The sequence below is a fragment of the Vipera ursinii genome, assembly GCF_947247035.1.
Source record: "Vipera ursinii genome assembly, chromosome: 1".
Taxonomy (NCBI): domain Eukaryota; kingdom Metazoa; phylum Chordata; class Lepidosauria; order Squamata; family Viperidae; genus Vipera; species Vipera ursinii.
The window spans coordinates 22,755,011-22,772,113 of NC_139512.1; the positions used below are offsets into that span (position 1 = coordinate 22,755,011).

Here is a 17,103-nt window from a genome sequence, read left to right on the forward strand (position 1 = left end):
GACTTCTCTTTAGAAGGCCAGATCCTGAAGCTAAAACTCAAATACTTTGGCCACCTAATGAGAAGGAAGGACTCACTGGAGAAGAGCCCAATGCTGGGAAAGGTTGAGGGCAAGAGAAGAAGGGGACGACAGAGAACGAGGTGGCTGGATGGAGTCACTGAAGCAGTAGGTGTGAGCTTAAATGGACTCCAGAAGATGGTAGAGGACAGGAAGGCCTGGAGGAACATTGTCCATGGGGTCGCGATGGGTCGGACACGACTTTGCAACTAACAACAACAAAAATATTTTTTAAATCAAGTTACCTAAAGTGGTCTAACTTACACAATGTGTCCAAATTCCAGGTGGTACTGAAATTTGGCAAATTTCATTAAAACATTTTATAACACAAACATCATTATAAAGCAGTTTGTGGCCTAATGCAAAATGTGACAAAACATTTCCTGTGCTGATGTTTGATTGCGTTTTACACTTCAGCATGGGCTGCAGAATTTATGACATAATACAGAATGTCATAAATTAAAACATTTCCTGGGCTGTTTGATTGTGCTACAGTCAAACATTGGCTTTTGAAAGCAGATACACCTCTTTTCCAGTGAAGACAATGGAAGCTCCGTCCTTGTTGAAAGCATCGAGGAATCTTGATAAGGAAATCTCTCTGAAACGATGACTCAATGGGGCATGGGATTCGTTTGAGTTCATCTTAGACGGGAAACGTTTGGCTTCCTTAACACCCGGGGGGCTCTTACAATCCATTGCTTAAATACGGTCTAGACCAGGGGTAGGCAACCTCGGCTCTTTTATGACTCATGGACTTCAACTCCCAGAATTCCTGAGTCTCTGACTCAGGAATTCTGGGAATTGAAGTCCATGAGTCATAAAAGAGCTGAGGTTGCCTACCCCTGGTCTAGAGGGTGGAAAAGAGGGGATGGCTCCGGAAGTCATGGCGAATAAGCCTCTCCTCCTTACCCACCGTAAACGTGGCGTTCCTACGACCTCATTTTTCCGCCGCGAGGAGTGTACAACTTCCCTCGGGCGCGCATGCGTTTTTACCCCCCCCTGGCGGTGGCTGCAAACCTGGGCGGCGCGGGGAGGCGGAGCTAAGGCGGAGCCGGATCAAGAGCCCGAGCCGGAGACCTCCTCGCCCGGCCTGTGCTTCCTTCGTCCCCCCCCAACTCTCCCCCCCTCCCGACTTCCCTGCCCCTCCGCGGCGGCATGGAGAACCCTGAGGCATCCTCCGCTTCGAACCCGAACGCCGCCTGCCTGGGCGGTTTCCGCAAAGGCGCGAGGAGAATGTGTGATTCTGAGGGGAAACCGCTGGCAGATTCTAAGGCGGCAGCCGAACGCCCGCGCTCTCCTCAGCCGCCGGCGCGGTTGTCGTCTTCGGGCTCCGAGGAAGCGGCGCCGGACCACCCGGAAGGTCCCCAGCGCTTACCCCCGCCGCCCCCCCACCGGCGGCCGCCGCCGCCGCATCACTACCACCACCACCGCCGCCACCATTCCCCGCTTAACGCTTCTCTCCCACAGAGGCGGCGCCGGCGCCGCAGCAACCGCCTCCTGCTCCTCGACCCCGGCGGCGCCGCGCTGATGGACGCGGGCGGCGCTGCCGGGCTGCTCTACCCGCCGTTGGGCCGTGAGGAAGACGGGGAGGAGGAGGACAACGACGACGAGAAGGAGGACGACGACGATGACGACGACGACGACGACGACGAGCTCGACGGAGCGGGCGACGAGGAAGCCGCCGGCGACTTGGCCAGCAGCGAGAGCGCCGGCAGCGGTTTTTCTAGCCAAGGCTGCGCCGTGGCCGAGCGCCGCAAGCGAGCCCGCGGATCGGGCAGCGGGTTGAGCGGCGGGGGCATCTCGGCTTCCTCCTGTATCAGCCGCAATTACGAGGTCGTCCGCGAGCTGGGGGCCGAGGAGGTGCGCTGGTTCTACCGGGAGGACCGCAAGGGCTGGAAGCCGTTTATCGGCTACGACTCGCTGCGCATCGAACTGGCCTATCGCGCCCTTCTGCTTCTTGACGACCAGGGTTCGTCCAGCCCCACAGGTGGGCCTGAGAAACTCGCGCCGCCTTCCAGCATCCTGACCCCTGAGCCGGTTTGTGTCCGTGGAGGTCTCTACGAGGTGGACGTGGTCCACTCCGAGTGCTATCCGGTTTATTGGAACCGTAAGTGGCTTCCTCCTCTTCCATTTTATCATCCTTTAGGGGACTCACTGCTATTGTCTCCGGAGAAGGAATGCCTTGCCCTCGCTTGCTAAAGTGCTGAAATCCTTTGCCTGCCTGGTGAAGAGTGAATCCAGTAGGGTGATGGTTGGCTCCTGGCCGAGTTGGCTGGGACTAGAAGGCTAATGAAATGTTCATCCTGTAAACCTTGCACGAGAAAAAATCAGCTCCCCTGTATTTGGTAGTCATTACTTAACCAAACAATGCATTGTATTTGTAGGTTTAGGATTCTATATGAGCACCGGCCCCTGGAGTTGGAAATGACTAGCACGCATGTGCAGGGGAACCTTTACCTTTTTATAAATGTGTTTGTTCCTTAAAAAATAAAATGCTAGAATCCTGCTTGTAAGCATATAACATAAACACCATAGGAATAGGAGCAGGTGAAGGATGCAGAAGAATGGATATCCAGCATCTTTGCCCTTAATTGAGTGTCCCTTTTTTCCCCTCTGCTTGCATTGGCCATTCTTCAAATATGCACAATCACTGAGCACTTGCTTCATCTTATAGACTCCTGTTTTGTCAAGAAGGCGGCTCATGTCTTAAATACATGTCAGCATCTTCTCTTTATATTGTATTATTTTCTTCTGCTATGCAGCACCTTCCCAAATTTAATTATTATTATTATTATTATTATTATTATTAATTTTATTTGTATACCGCCCTTCTCCGGAAGGACTCAGGGCGGTGAACAGGGGAATACATGTTAAAAGACAAAATACAAAAATTAAAAAAGATTAAACAAAATGCCCACAACTCTTACAATAGGTTAAAACACATTTGAAAGTAATAAAAACCCAACCCCATCCCATCAGGCCAGGCCAGCTTGTTCAAAGAGATACGTCTTTAGATCGCGCCGGAAGGAGCGCAGGTTGGGCGCCATCCGGAGCTCAACCGGGAGACGGTTCCATAAATCCGGCGCGCCCACAGAGATCGCCCTCCCCCTGGGGGCCACCAGTCGGCATTCTTTGACTGGTGGCACCCTGAGGAGGCCCTGTCTGTGGGAGCGTACTGGGCAGAGGGAAGTTGATGCCGGCCGCAGGTGCTCCCCAAGGTATTCCGGACCCATGCCATGTAGGGCTTTGTAGGTCAATACCAGCATCTTGAACCTCACCCGGAAGACAACTGGGAGCCAATGCAGCTCACGGAGCAGAGGTGTAACATGGGAGTATCGGGAGACTCCCAACACAACTCTTGCGGCTGCATTCTGTACCAGTTGGAGCCTCCGAGTGGTCTTCAAGGGCAGCCCCATGTAGAGAGTGTTGCAGTAGTCTAAACAAGAGGTCACGAGCGCATGAGTGACCGTACGCAGGGCATCCCGGTCTAGATAGGGCCGCAACTGGCGCACCAGGCAAACCTGGGCGAAGGCCCCCCTAGTCACAGCCACTATGTGATCTTCCAAAATAAGCCGTGAATCTAGGAGGACTCCCAAGTTGTGAGCCCTATCTACGGGGGGTAATAGCTCACCCCCCATAGAAAGAGATGGAATATTCTGAATATCCCGGGATGCCGGTATGCACTGCCACTCAGTCTTGTCAGGGTTGAGTTGAAGTCTGTTCCTCCCCATCCAGACCCGAACCGCTTCCAGGCAACGGGACATCACGTCGAGGGCATCACTGGGGTGGTTTGGGGTCGAAATAAAAAGCTGGGTATCATCAGCGTACTGATGATACCCAACTCCAAAACCACAAATGATCTCACCCAGCGGTTTCATGTAGATGTTGAACAGGAGAGGCGAGAGGACCGACCCCTGAGGAACTCCACAAGCGAGAGGCCTGGAGGTCAACCTCTGCCCCCCTGCCAACACCGACTGTGAACGTCCCAGGAGATAGGAGGAGAAGCACTGAAAAACTGTGCCTCCCACTCCCAATCCCCTGAGACGCCGCAGCAGGATACCATGGTCGATGGTATCGAACGCCGCTGAGAGGTCTAATAGGACTAGGACAGAGGAATGTCCCCTGTCCTGGGCCCTCCAGAGATCATTCAACAGAGTGACCAATGCCGTCTCCGTGCTGTACCTGGGCCTGAAACCCGATTGGTACGGGTCTAGATAATCTGTTTCATCCAGGACCAGAGGGAGCTGATGCGCCACCACACTCTCAACAACCTTCGCAAGAGGTTGGAGACCGGACGAAAGTTATTCAAGACAGCCGGGTCCAAGGCAGGCTTCTTGAGGAGAGGTCTCACCACCACCTCCTTCAAGACGGCGGGGAAACTGCCCTCACTCAAAGAGGCAGATATAACTGCCTGGAACCAGCCTTGTGTCCCCTCCCGAGCCGCATAAACCAGCCAGGAAGGGCACGGGTCCAATAAACGTGGTGGAGCTCAACCTCCCCATAATCCTGTCCACTTCCTCCGGAGTCACAGAATCAAACTCCTCCCAGATAATATCGACAAGACCACCCGTGTCCTGATCGTCAGACTCTGCCCAGTCGGAGTCCAGACCGGTCCGAATCCGAGCGATTTTGTCCGACAGATGTTGACTAAACCCCTCGGCACGACCCTGCAAGGGTTCCTCCCTCACCTCCTGATTAAGGAGGGAGCGGGTCACCCTAAACAGGGCGGCCGGGCGGTTATCTGCGGACGCGATAAGGGTAGCGAAGTGATTAGACCTCGCCGCCCTTATCGCTGCGAGATAAGACCTCATATAGCTTCTTAGTCACAATTGGTCGGATTCGGATCGGCTGGATCTCCAACAGCTCTCTAGGCCCCGTCTCCAACGCTTCATCTCCCGAAGCTCCACGGAAAACCATGGAGCTCGCTGGGATCTGCACCGAGTCAGGGGCCGCAAGGGTACAACTCGGTCAAGTGCCTCCGTGGCTGCCCTTTCCCAGGCTTCCACTAAGGCATCCGCCGAGTTGTGAGCAACGGATGTCACATGACGTCGTGCAACGCATCGGAACTTTTTTCCCATTGCCAGCAATGGGGTGGGCGCAGTTTCCGTGTGATGCATCCGGCTATGGGCTGGCAGTTTGACACCCCTGGTCTAATGGATTTTTGTTCCAGTGATATATTGACATAATAATTCAGTGTGAAAATATTATGTGCAGTTCTTCACCTCTCTAAATCATGGTATATACAGCATGATTATCTACAATGAGGAATTTTTGTATATTCATGAAAAAAATCCTGATACAGCAAATTTCCAACTACATAGGAGTGTGGGAGTGTGTGTGTGTGTATGTGTGTGTGTGCTCACTGATTCCATGCAGTCATGAAATGTCCATGGAGATTGCCTTTAATAACGTTTCCTTCATGACTCAGAGAAAGGAAGGTATTTCCCTCATACTAAATTGTGTGTGTTGTAATGTGATAATTTTGAAAGAACTTGATGAAAGGTGCTGTTGAATACTTGCCACAGTAAGTTGCATATTCTTAATTGTTGCTTATAAGCTTTTTATATTTGCATCCTTCAAATCAATATCTTTGCTTCCGTCAGTTCTCTTACTGTTTTATTATCCTTCTGCTATCCAGAGAATTTTAGCCTTTTCCTTTGATAGGAAAAGGAAGTATAGGATAGTTTCATTTCCACTTATCCTGAGATATTATGTATTTGTTTTATTATATCGTTTATAGTCTTTCAGAGGACAGATGAAAGCTGTTAGTTTCTCTAATTTGATATAAGCTCTCTTTTATTGACAGTGTAGATTACTGTAAGTGGGAGCTAGCATAACAAAATAGTTTTCCAATGAGTCTGATGAAATGTTACCATTATACTACTTGCTTTTACAAAAGTACATAAAGGCTGTTCATTAATTTACATAATTTCAAGACCAAGAAAAATGCTAGCAAAGGTTTTCTAGTAGTGTATTGTATGTTTTAGTTGGACTGCTGATAAGAAGAAAAAAATAATTTGCTATGTATTTAAAAACGAAGCTAGTGACACAAGTTAACAATATGCATCATGAATACTAAATCTTTTAAATAATTATTCTTAAAGTTACCATATAACCCATGGATTGTTGGGTCATGATTTTAGCGATATTTCCTTATCAGATTCTTTAACGCCTTCAACAATGGTAGAGCTTCTAATGTACAACCTTCACTGGAAAAGTTGGGATACATTCAGAAATGGATTTGCCTTGAAAACCACCCATGTTGAACTGTATAGCACAATCATCAAAACATGTAGATGTTTATGACATTTTCCATTATATCATAAACTGCTTTATGATAATGTTTATGTTATAAAAGGCTCAATCAAATTTACCGAATTTCAGTTCCACAGCAGTCATGGGCCCTGGATTTTGAAGGCATTCTTTAAGTTAGCCCATTTGAAGTACCTTGGTTCAAATGTTTTGCCTAATAATGCACCATTTTGCCTAATTAAAGATTAGAACCAGAGTTTTAGTACAACAATATATAGATAGATTCCACACTAGTAGATAAACCATTAAACAGCTGGAATAAATACTCTCTGTTCTCCCAATAGATTCAATAGTCTATTGCAGAGGTCTCCAACCTATGGGCCACAGCCCACTACCGGGCCAAGGCCACTGGGCCACATGAGTAGCTGGGCAGTGCATGTGCTGCTGTGCGTGTGCTCACCTGCCCTTGTGCCACCGTTGCTGAAAGTGTGACGGCAGTGCTCCTAGTATCGTGCGGGCGGCGGCATTGCCACAAACTTTGCACGGGTGGCAGCAGCTCTGCGAGCAGAAGATGGGCAGTGGCACACCACACCCAGGTGGCGACATTGCCATGAACCTTGTGCAGGTGGTGGCAATGCTGCAAGTAGGCAGGCTGTGGCACAAGCCACGTGCAGGGGCAGCAGCGCGAACCTCGTGCCAGTGGTGGCATTGCTGCAGACTCTGGTGTGAGCCTCATGGGGGGGGGACGTGATGCTTGCGCTGGTGGTAGCATTTCTGTGAGCCTGGCAGAAACCTCACACAGGCACCGGTGTCACTGAGAGCCTTCCGCGCATGCTCAAGCCCCATTTGCGTGGTCTGCATGTTCATGGCCTGTTTGTGCATGCACATGCACATATGGCCACATTCACGTTTGGACATGCGTGCACAAGGCTCCTGCCTCTCCCTCTCCCACCGGGCCACCAAACCAGAAAGTTGGAGACCCCTGGTCTATTGTTACAGGTAGTACTCAACTTATGACTATAATTGAGCCCACAATTATGATCATAAGTGGTGACAGTCATTAAGAGAGATTTTTTTGTGGCAATTGTAAAGTGAACACAATGGTCATTAAATCCATTGTTTGCTGTGGGATGTTTTTTGCTGGAAACAGGAAATAAACACCGATTTCCAGTAAAATTCTCATAAATTGTAATCCTGTGACTAGGACACTGCAAACAGCCACAAATGTGGGTTTTTGCTGAGCAGTCAAAATGTTATCATGTGACTGCAGAGGGGCCCTGCCATCAGAAGTACAAATTTGCATCGTAAGTACCTTTATGGGTCTGTCAGAACCTCGAGCAATTGGTAAGCAACTGGTCATAAGTCAAGGTCTACCTGTATGTCTGTTGTTTACTTATTCTATTGTTTTCAGTTGGTTACTTTTTTCTGTTATTTTAGTCAGGTGTCCCTCACTTTGGAAGTCTTGTGATAGTGAAGTTACAGCAAAATGGCAGTGAGAACATTTTTTAATGTTTTAGAAAGGCACACATGATTCGTGTTAACATTATCAATATTTTATCACTGAGACACAGAGCACCAAATGATTTGTACATATGCTACACCTCTGGCAGCACAAGGAGCTGTGTCTAAAAGATGTGAGCTGCAGTATAGCCTTCTGATTCTCCTGGTATTCGGGGATGTGGTTATATCACAAAACAGGAGGGATTGACAGTTTTTTTTTCTATGTTATCCTGGGTTTTTTAGATAAAAATGGGTAAGTGGGAGGGAATTTTAGTGGTAATGTTTTGAAGTGGTGGCAGGCTATAAGGAGCTTGTGTGGCACAGGAATATATAGTACCTGTAGTCGTAGTTTAACCAATTGGGGCTAGCAACTGAATGGTTAAGCAAAGCCTTTGCTAAATTAAAAATGATGTGATCACAATTGTGCATATGGTTTTACTTCAGCTTTCTTTTCTTTTCTTTTTTACAAAATCAAAATATGGTGCCAAATAGCCAGGTGGGCCCAAATATCAGGGAAGGTCTCCAGAATTTGATTCATAAAGAAGTTGGAGAAAAGGACAAATCCAATAGTCCCTTTCATCCATTCCCATGCTTTTTGGAATGACCAACCCAATGCTGGGATAATTATCAAGAAGAGAATTAATGTTCATATTTACATGTATCGGGAAGGAAACGATTACAAGAAAACAAGCAGGCACACATTGGGAATACACATCGAAAGGAATGCACTAGAGCAGGCATGTCAAACTGCTGGCCAATGAAACTGCACCCACCCCATTGCTGGCAATGGGGAAAAAGTTGTGATACGTCGCACTACGTCACATGACGTTGTGAGTTTGACTTGCCTGCACTAGAGACTCTGCAAACTGCTTAGGAGGCAAAAGAAAGCCTTCCGTGTGAAACTGAATTTCAAGGTCTTAGTGATGCAGTATTTATTTAGCGTATGGCTGGTCACACACAGAATTAAAAGCACTTCATATTTACAGGTTAGAACAGTTAAAACATTTTTTAAAAAAAGAAGCAATTATAAAACCTAAGAGGAAAACAGAAATAACATTTCAGAGTTTAATGTCGAGTTTGGAGATCCAGTCAGTAGCTGCCGTTGTTACACAGAGGAAGTCCTTAAAATCTCCTGGTTATCTTCTATTAGTGCATTCCCTCACTATATGTTGGATAGTCTGTCGGGGAGCCCCGCAATCACATTGTGCTGAAGGTGTCTTTCCCCATTTATACAGAGAATCGGCACACACCCCATGAGTTGTTCTAATTCTGTTGTATGCCACCCATATGTGTCGGGGTAGATTAAATCCTGGAGGTATACTATTAGGATTAATATGCTCAGAAATATCTTGGGAGATATAGCTACTCCATGCTTCCATCCACTTTTGTATAGTGCTCTGATGTTCGGCCAGCAGCTTAAGCGCTGTGATGAGTGGTGGATTTCTTGGCTTTAATCGACATCTTAAGAGATCAGAGGTATAGGCATGAATGGGTAGAGAGGAGTTTAGCAGGATCTTACTATACTCCCGAATGGGAGCTTTTTGTCGTCGTAAGTATGTGGCTAAGAACTGGTAGCCAGCGAATAGGTGTAGATTTTATGCACCCAGTAATTAATCTCATCGTATGGTTGAGTTGAACATCAACAAGTCTTGTATGTGAGCTGTTTATCCATACAGGTGCGCAGTACTCCGCTACAGAGTAGCAAAGCCCAAGGGCTGCACATCGAAGAGTTGGAGTTGAAGCTCCCCAAGTTGTTCCGCATAGTTTTTGCAGAATGTTGTTTTTGCTGTTAACCTTGGCAGCCATATGGGAGCAATTTGTTATTTAGGTATACATTGAGTTCTCTTTTTGCCAGTTTATTATTAAGGTGGAAACATGATGTGACTGTCTTACTTACGCTTGGGATTAACCTCCATTGGTGGAAGTATGTGCTCAGAGTTGTAAGGTCGGCTGTAAGTACACCTTCTGTAACTTCGATGTCCTTGTGGCTATATGCTAATGCCAAGTCATCAGTGTAAGAGAACTTTGTTGATAGCGTGGGTGGTATATCAGAAATATATAAGTTGAATAAGGATGGGGCCAATACAGAGCCCTGAGGGAGTCCGTTATTCAGATGTCTTTGTTTACTAATTTTATCACCCATGATGACTTGATGCAGTAGTTACTGAGAACTAGGAGTTCTAGTCCTGCCTTAGGCACAAAGCCATCTCAATAATCTTGGGCCAGTCACTCTCTCTGAGCCCTAGGAAGAAGGCAATGGCAAACCACTTCCAAAATCTTGTGAAAGAAACTGCAGGGACTTCTGCCAGCTTCTAATCAACTAATTAATGTCACAGAACCAAGTTTGTGGTTAGTACATTTTAAGGGTTGGTGGTTAGTACGTTTTAAGGGTTGGCTGAGCTATAGAGAAAAGCAAGTCAGAAAGAGACAACTTGTTTAGGCAATATCCACTGGGGGCGGTGGAGAAAATGTCAGGCACAGGAGAACATCTACTAAATTACTCTAATGTAATCACTTGAAGGGACACGGTGGCTCAGTGGGTTAGGACGCTGAGCTTGTCGATCAGATGGTCGATCAAATGTTTGATAAAATTGACAGAACATGTTCTAATGAAGTTACAAAATAAGAACAGTGGATATCTATAAAATTAATTTAAAAGATCATTTAAATGTAATACAAAAGGATGTGATTGATGACTTATTCCTTGGAGGAGAGAACAGATATTAAACCAAGAAACTAATTTGGATAATTTGTTTCTTCTGGTCCTAAATGAATGCTCTGCTGAGATTTGGAAAGATGGTTTTAGCAATGACAAACAAAAGGATTAAATTTATTTATTGATATAAAACAATCTCTTAAACTCCTGAAGATTTTTCACTTGGAAACACAGATGATCAGCAAATTATCTCTGGGACTTTGAAATGGTTAATGAATAAATTTAAAAATTCAGAGAAGTTTTATAAGATTGATTTGTTTGACGAAGTTAAAAGAAGAAAATACAGTACATCTGGGTATCCTTACTGGACTTTTGCTGACAACAATTGATTGATGTAGCATTTGGAATTTGTTTTCTTTATCTAAGAGGTGAGTGATGGGGAAAACAGAAATTAGGTTTAATTTAGAGATAGTGATAAGTTACTAAAGTTGTTTTTACATGAAGAGGGAAAAACTATTTCTTTCTCTTTCCTCTTTATTTTCACCACCCCTTTTTTTCTTGTATCTTTCGGATTGTATTTTTTATTCTTTTTTATTTTCTTTTGAAAAAAAAAAAAGATTTTGTCTAAGCCAGATGTGTTTCTTAAAGTGTGTTCCTAAAGTGTGTCTCCTAGATCTTGGAGATCCCTCTAAGACTCTTTCAGGGCTTCTCAGAATCAAAATGATATGTAGATAATACTAAAATGCCATCAAGCAATCATGAGAACCAGTAGCAGCAGCGAATTATTTTATTTTAATATTTAATATGGTAAATATTGATGAATATAACCTATATAAACAAAACCTCTTTGGGGGTCTTGCATAATTTTTAAAAGTAGAAAGGGGTCCTGAGGGAAAAAATGTTTTAAGAAATACTGGTCTAGATCATTACATTTTGACCCTATTGATTCTATTAACCAAATAGTCATTGAATAATATGTAATCTCCATTGAATGTCAAAATACTGCATGTTAAAAGCTGAAGCAGGCAAGGTGGGAATCAGTGCTCAAGCCAGACCCAACACTGAATAAACATTGAATACTGTAGGTGCCACATAATCTTGAAGCTGAGAAAAGAATGGTTCAAAATCTATTAATTTGGAATGACTAAATAAAAGGCTTGGGATTTAAATCTATGACTAATAAAGTTTAAAGGGCTTGATGTATGTGCTTAAAGGTAAAGGTAAAGGTTCCCCCGCACATGCGTGCTAGTCATTTCCAACTCTAGGGGCCGGTGCTCATCTCTGTTTCAAAGCCGAAGAGCCAGCGCTTGTCCGAGGACGTCTCCGTGGTCATGTGGCCGGCATGACTTGACGCCAAAAGCACACGGAACGCTGTTACCTTCCCACTGTAGTGGTCCCTATTTTTCTACTTGCATTTTTACGTGCTTTCGAACTGCTAGGTTGGCAGAAGCTGGGATGAGTAACAGGCGCTCACTCTGTTACGCGGCACTTGGGATTCGACCCGCCAGACTGCCGACCATCTGATCGACAAGCTCAGCGTCCTAACCCACTGAGCCACCGCGTCCCTTTTGTATGTGCTTGGGCAGATGCAAATCTTTAGATGCATAATTTGATTTTTATTTCCATTAAAGCAATTTATTTAGCTATGACTAAGTTGCGAAGCTTCTGTTATAGTTGAATAGGCACTTGAGTTTCTGACGAACAGATTTAATACACCTCTTTCTGAAGTCTGACACTGTTTGCCATGAGAATCAACTTCTCATGCAAGAAAATTTCTGAAATTTATGATAGAATTTGTGCTGCTAGATATCACACACTGACATATTTACTGTCTCTTAAGATTCATATGTTTAGAGTTTCATTTGTGACAAGCAGGCATATACATAGAATGAAGGGTACTGCTAAGTTTGTAAGCTGCCCTGAGTCTTCGGAGAAGGGCGGGATATAAATGGAATTAAAATAAATAAAATAAAAAAAATTGGTGACAATTTATGCCTTTCACTGCTAAGTGGTGAACATTCTTTTTCACTTAGTAGGAACACTTTATAGAACAAGTAACAATTTCCACCATAGGATTCTCTCATACAGTATTTTTCTGCAGTCTTTCTACAAGCCTTATCCAAACCATATGAACAGTTCACTACTTATGACTTGCACCTGTTGTTTCTTGATGCCTATTGTATTACAGAGAGTCCTCAACTTAGAACCACAATTGAGCCCAAAATTTCTGTTGCTAAGTGAGACATTTGTGGAGTGAGTTTTGCCTCATTTTATGACTTTTCTTGCCACAGTTGGTAAGTGAATCACTGCACTTGTTAAGTTAGTAACACAGTTGTTAAGTGAAACTGGCTTCCGCATTGATTTTGCTTGTCAGAAGGTTGCAAATGGTGATCTCATGATCCTGGGACATTGCAACCATCATAAATATGAGTCAGTTGCCAAGCATCTGAATTTTGATCATGCGACCATGGGGATGGTGCAATACCTATAGTCAGACAACTGCCTGACTTTACATAGCGATAACACAGTGTTAGCCCAGGCATCTTATCTAAAGTTATTCAACCATGATTAGTTCTGTTAGTATTTTTTTCCTAAACATCTTACCCATTTGACAATTTATTAATTTCATGGATGCTGGGCTGATTATTGGGTTTTCATCGCCAAGGCTGAAATCTTTAGGCAGAATCTGTTTCATTCTTTTGCAAAGACTTTCAGTCTTTTTTACACATACGGTAGTCTCCCAAGACTCCAAATAGAGGAGTATTCTTGGTGGATCACATATCTAATATTCTTTGAGAGAACTTGCCATTTTTCCTTAAATGTGCAGTTTAAAAAAGAATGCTTGCTTTGTGTAGGCCTTTGAATGATCATACTGTATATGCATTATTGATTATCTGTTTCTGTTCTGTTCTCACATTATCTATTCTCATTTCCCTAGTAAATTTTCATTGCTGCTTCTTAGTTCTTTCTAATATAGCTGTGCTAACCTAGCAGTTTCAAAGCATGCAAATGCAAGTAGATAAATAGGTACCACTTCAGTGGGAAAATAACTGTGTTCCATGTGCCTTGGCATATAATCATGCCAACCACATGATCACAGAAGCGTCCTTGGACAATGCTGGCTCCCTTAGCTAAGAAACGGAGATGAGTCAGACACAACTGGGCCGGGGAAACCATTACTTTTATCTTTTTACCATGTGAATTGTAGCACTGTAGAATGAGAACAGTGTTCCATTGAAAATGCCTTCAAAAATAATGAAGTGATAATTATTAAATAATAATTAATTTAATTAATTAATAATTAAATAATAATTCTGGAGAAGCATCTGCATTCCATTGTTTCATATTCCTCCACCGCATGGACATAGTCTCTGTTTGAAGAGGATCTTTTGGTATCTCCCTTCAGTAATCGCTGTTAAGGGTATATTGAATCTGGCCAAGGATAAAGCCCTTCTATATTTTGGAACTGCTATGTGACTAAGATATCCAGCTGATTGTGCAGAGTGGCTCACAAAGATGTTTCTAGGTAAATCTGCTTGAAGCTCTAAGTCGGCCACTGCTTGAGATCAGCTGCTGCGAGTGCATAGCCCATCAGGGTGATGTCAAGTCATGAAAAGCCATAAAGTTGCAGTTTGTCATATATTGGCTGATGCCAGGAAGACTGAAAGCTGTCATTCACAATTAAAGGGAACAAGCCAGCTGGAAAAAAAGGAGAGCTTAAGCGAATTGGAGAAAATAAAAATCCAGGCAGAAATTTCTAATTTAGGTTGGCCAGGTTCACTGTTCTGAATGCAGCGAAGTACTGGAAAAATTGATCTCAAAAAGTTGGATTGAACTAAGAGGAAGGAATCACCTGTAGGGGCCCAACTGAACTCCACAAAGGAGCTAGGCTCAGATCTTCAACCACTGCAGGTATGTGCTGGGTTCCTTTCGAGAAATAGGATTGTAAAAACAGCACTGTTTTTTTTTCTATGTTTGAGATAACATAATTGACATGAGATGTATTGTTGCCCATAGCATGGGAAAAAATCCCCAGATAGTTAAAGGTCTTAACCTGCTTTGCTGAAATGTTATTTAGCTACCAGATGTGTCTTAGGACACTTAGCAAAAACTAAGGTTTTTGAGACAGGTTCATGGCTATCATGGTATCATGAACTTCAGAGTCGACTTTTTTCCCGGGGAAGATGAGTTGAAATTCCTAAAACCAATGTGTCTCAAGAACTCCAATCCTATAGTAAATTCCAGCAGCTCAAGCAGCAACAAAGAGGATGAAATGAATACAGGTGGTCCTTTACTTATAATCATTCATTTAGTGACTCTTCAAAGTTACAACAGCACTGGGGGAAAATATTTATGTCTGTTTTTCACATTTACAATGTTGCAGCATCTCCATGGTCATGAAATCAAAATTTGGATGCTTGGCAACTGACATGTATTTATTTATGACAGTTGCAATGTCCCGGGGTCATGTGGTCACCTTTTATGACTTTCTAACAAGCAAAATCAATGGGGAAGCCAGTTTCACTTAACAACTCTGGTACTAACTTAACAACTGCCATGATTCACTTAACTGTCACAAAAAAGGTATTACAATGGGACAAAATTCACATAACAACTGTCTTGCTTAGCAATGGAAATTTTGAGCTCATTTGTGATCACAGATTGAGGACTACCAGTATTCTATGTGAGATTTTTCAGCGACATTGATCACTCATTAGTTTCATCCTTATTAGCAATCATCAGACACAGATAGCCTACTAATAAAATTATTTTCCTATTATTTATTTTTATAATACAGCAGAGTTTATTATTTTGTGCTGTATAATCTTAGGAAAATAAATACATTCATGTGGTCTCTGTTGTTGTTTAAATATTCAACCACATTTCTCTAGTCTACATTGGATCTTAATATTCTGTTTCTTTCCATTTTAGAATCTGAAAAGATTCCTGTGATGCGTGGACAATGGTTTATTGATGGCACATGGCAACCACTAGAAGAAGAAGAAAGTAATCTGATAGAACAGGAACATCTCCGCTGTTTCAAGGGGCAGCAGATGCAGAACTCTGACACAAATGTGTCAAAACCTATAGATAGAAAAGAGGGTAAGATTTGCTACAGAAAATTTCCTGATATCTCTTTGTTATGATGGTCATAGCTTTTGCAGGACATCTGATACTTAATTAGATAATTACACTTATATTTCCACATTAATGGACAGAACATCTCCCAGAATGTCAGAAGTCTTCCTCAGCGTACACAGAATTGCCAGGAACCTGTTCTTCCATGAATATATTTTCTCAAAATATACATTCAACATTTTAAAATCAACAATATAATGCAATAAATATATATTAAAATATGGCATTTCTATAAATCTGCTTAGTTGCTTGCTTTTAATATCTGAAAAATGTAGTAACTTGAATAATCTTTAAAGGATCCATTTATTGATTCTAGTTACGGTATAGAAAAAATGATTTATTAAAACTGCATCCATCTGTGTTAAGCAGACTTGTTTGCATTTATTTGGTTTATTTTCCTTTTTGTTAGAGTAAAATTTTAAGTGATTCGACTGAATCTTCACAAACCATTTGGTCTGTTCAGAATAATAATAGTTTGTACTAGTTTAGTGGTAGAATAATGTTAATCAAATACTTATTTGGCTGGTCAACTATTCAGTAAAGCTAAAATTCTGTTTTACTGGTTAAATTCATGATAATATCATGACTTAACAAAGGCAGAACCCTGCCTTTAATTTCAGTGTGTTTGGAGCAGTGACCTTCAACCTTAGTAAATTTAAGATGCATGGATTTCACCTTCCATAATTCCCCCTCGAATTCCCTAGCCAACCAAAATTTTGGGAGTTGAAATCCTTGCATCTTAAATTTGGGGAGATTAAGAGACATTGATCTGAAGTGAGTCAGAACAAATTGATTCTACTAATTACCCTGCACATAAAAGCTCAGTGCATGTTAACAGAAAACCTGCTTAATTGTTATATTGCAGTTATTTGCAATCTTTTAAAGAGATCATTGTTTAGGTGATCTGTTTATGTAGTTTACACAAATCTGGTTCATGATTAAATTATTATTATTAAGGCAGAATTTGAAAAATTAAAGAACAATTTGGTCATATCTCTCTTCACTAGTCACATTCTTAAAAGGATTGTATGATAAACCTGTTTGATAAACCTCATAAAATAGCTGCATTTGAATCATGAAGCTCCTTCAGCAAAGTCAGTAGTTATGGGTAAGCTTATCCATAGAGCTGTCCCATTCTGAAAAACTTAATACCTCTGTGCAATTTTTTACTGTTATAGAGAATGCAACATTCATTATAACTTTAAAAATGTAAAGTTATATAAATAATTTATGTGAAATATGATAGATAGATTTTTTTGGTTTATAGATTATATCTTACTGTCAGAGTTAAGATAACTTCAGGGTAGTTATTGTTTTTGAACTACTATTTTTGAATCATCTTAGTTAAATTTCCCTCACAGAAATCATGTAATTAATAGAGTCCACAGCACAAAAATGAACCCAAGATAGCTGAATTGCAACATGGTTTCTACATGTGGAAATTTACACGGAAATGTAAATTTATTAAGGTTTGCCATTTGACTGCACAATCAATGGTT

At 42.7% G+C, this 17,103-nt stretch overlaps 1 protein-coding gene across 3 annotated transcripts in view; it reads left to right on the top strand.

Moving 5' to 3' along the window:
• Window positions 1-1,239: 1,239 nt before the first annotated feature.
• DDHD1 (DDHD domain containing 1) overlaps window positions 1,240-17,103 on the top strand; it is a 47,996-nt gene continuing 32,132 nt past the window's right edge. For all 3 annotated transcript variants that reach the window (XR_014490893.1, XM_083349965.1, XM_083349966.1), the window contains exons 1-2: window positions 1,240-2,164; window positions 15,398-15,568. Coding sequence is in view for 2 of the 3 variants with exons in the window: in XM_083349965.1 (XP_083206091.1) it covers window positions 1,291-2,164; window positions 15,398-15,568 (1,045 nt within the window). In the remaining variant the exon portion in view is untranslated. The remainder of the gene's footprint in view (window positions 2,165-15,397; window positions 15,569-17,103) is intronic.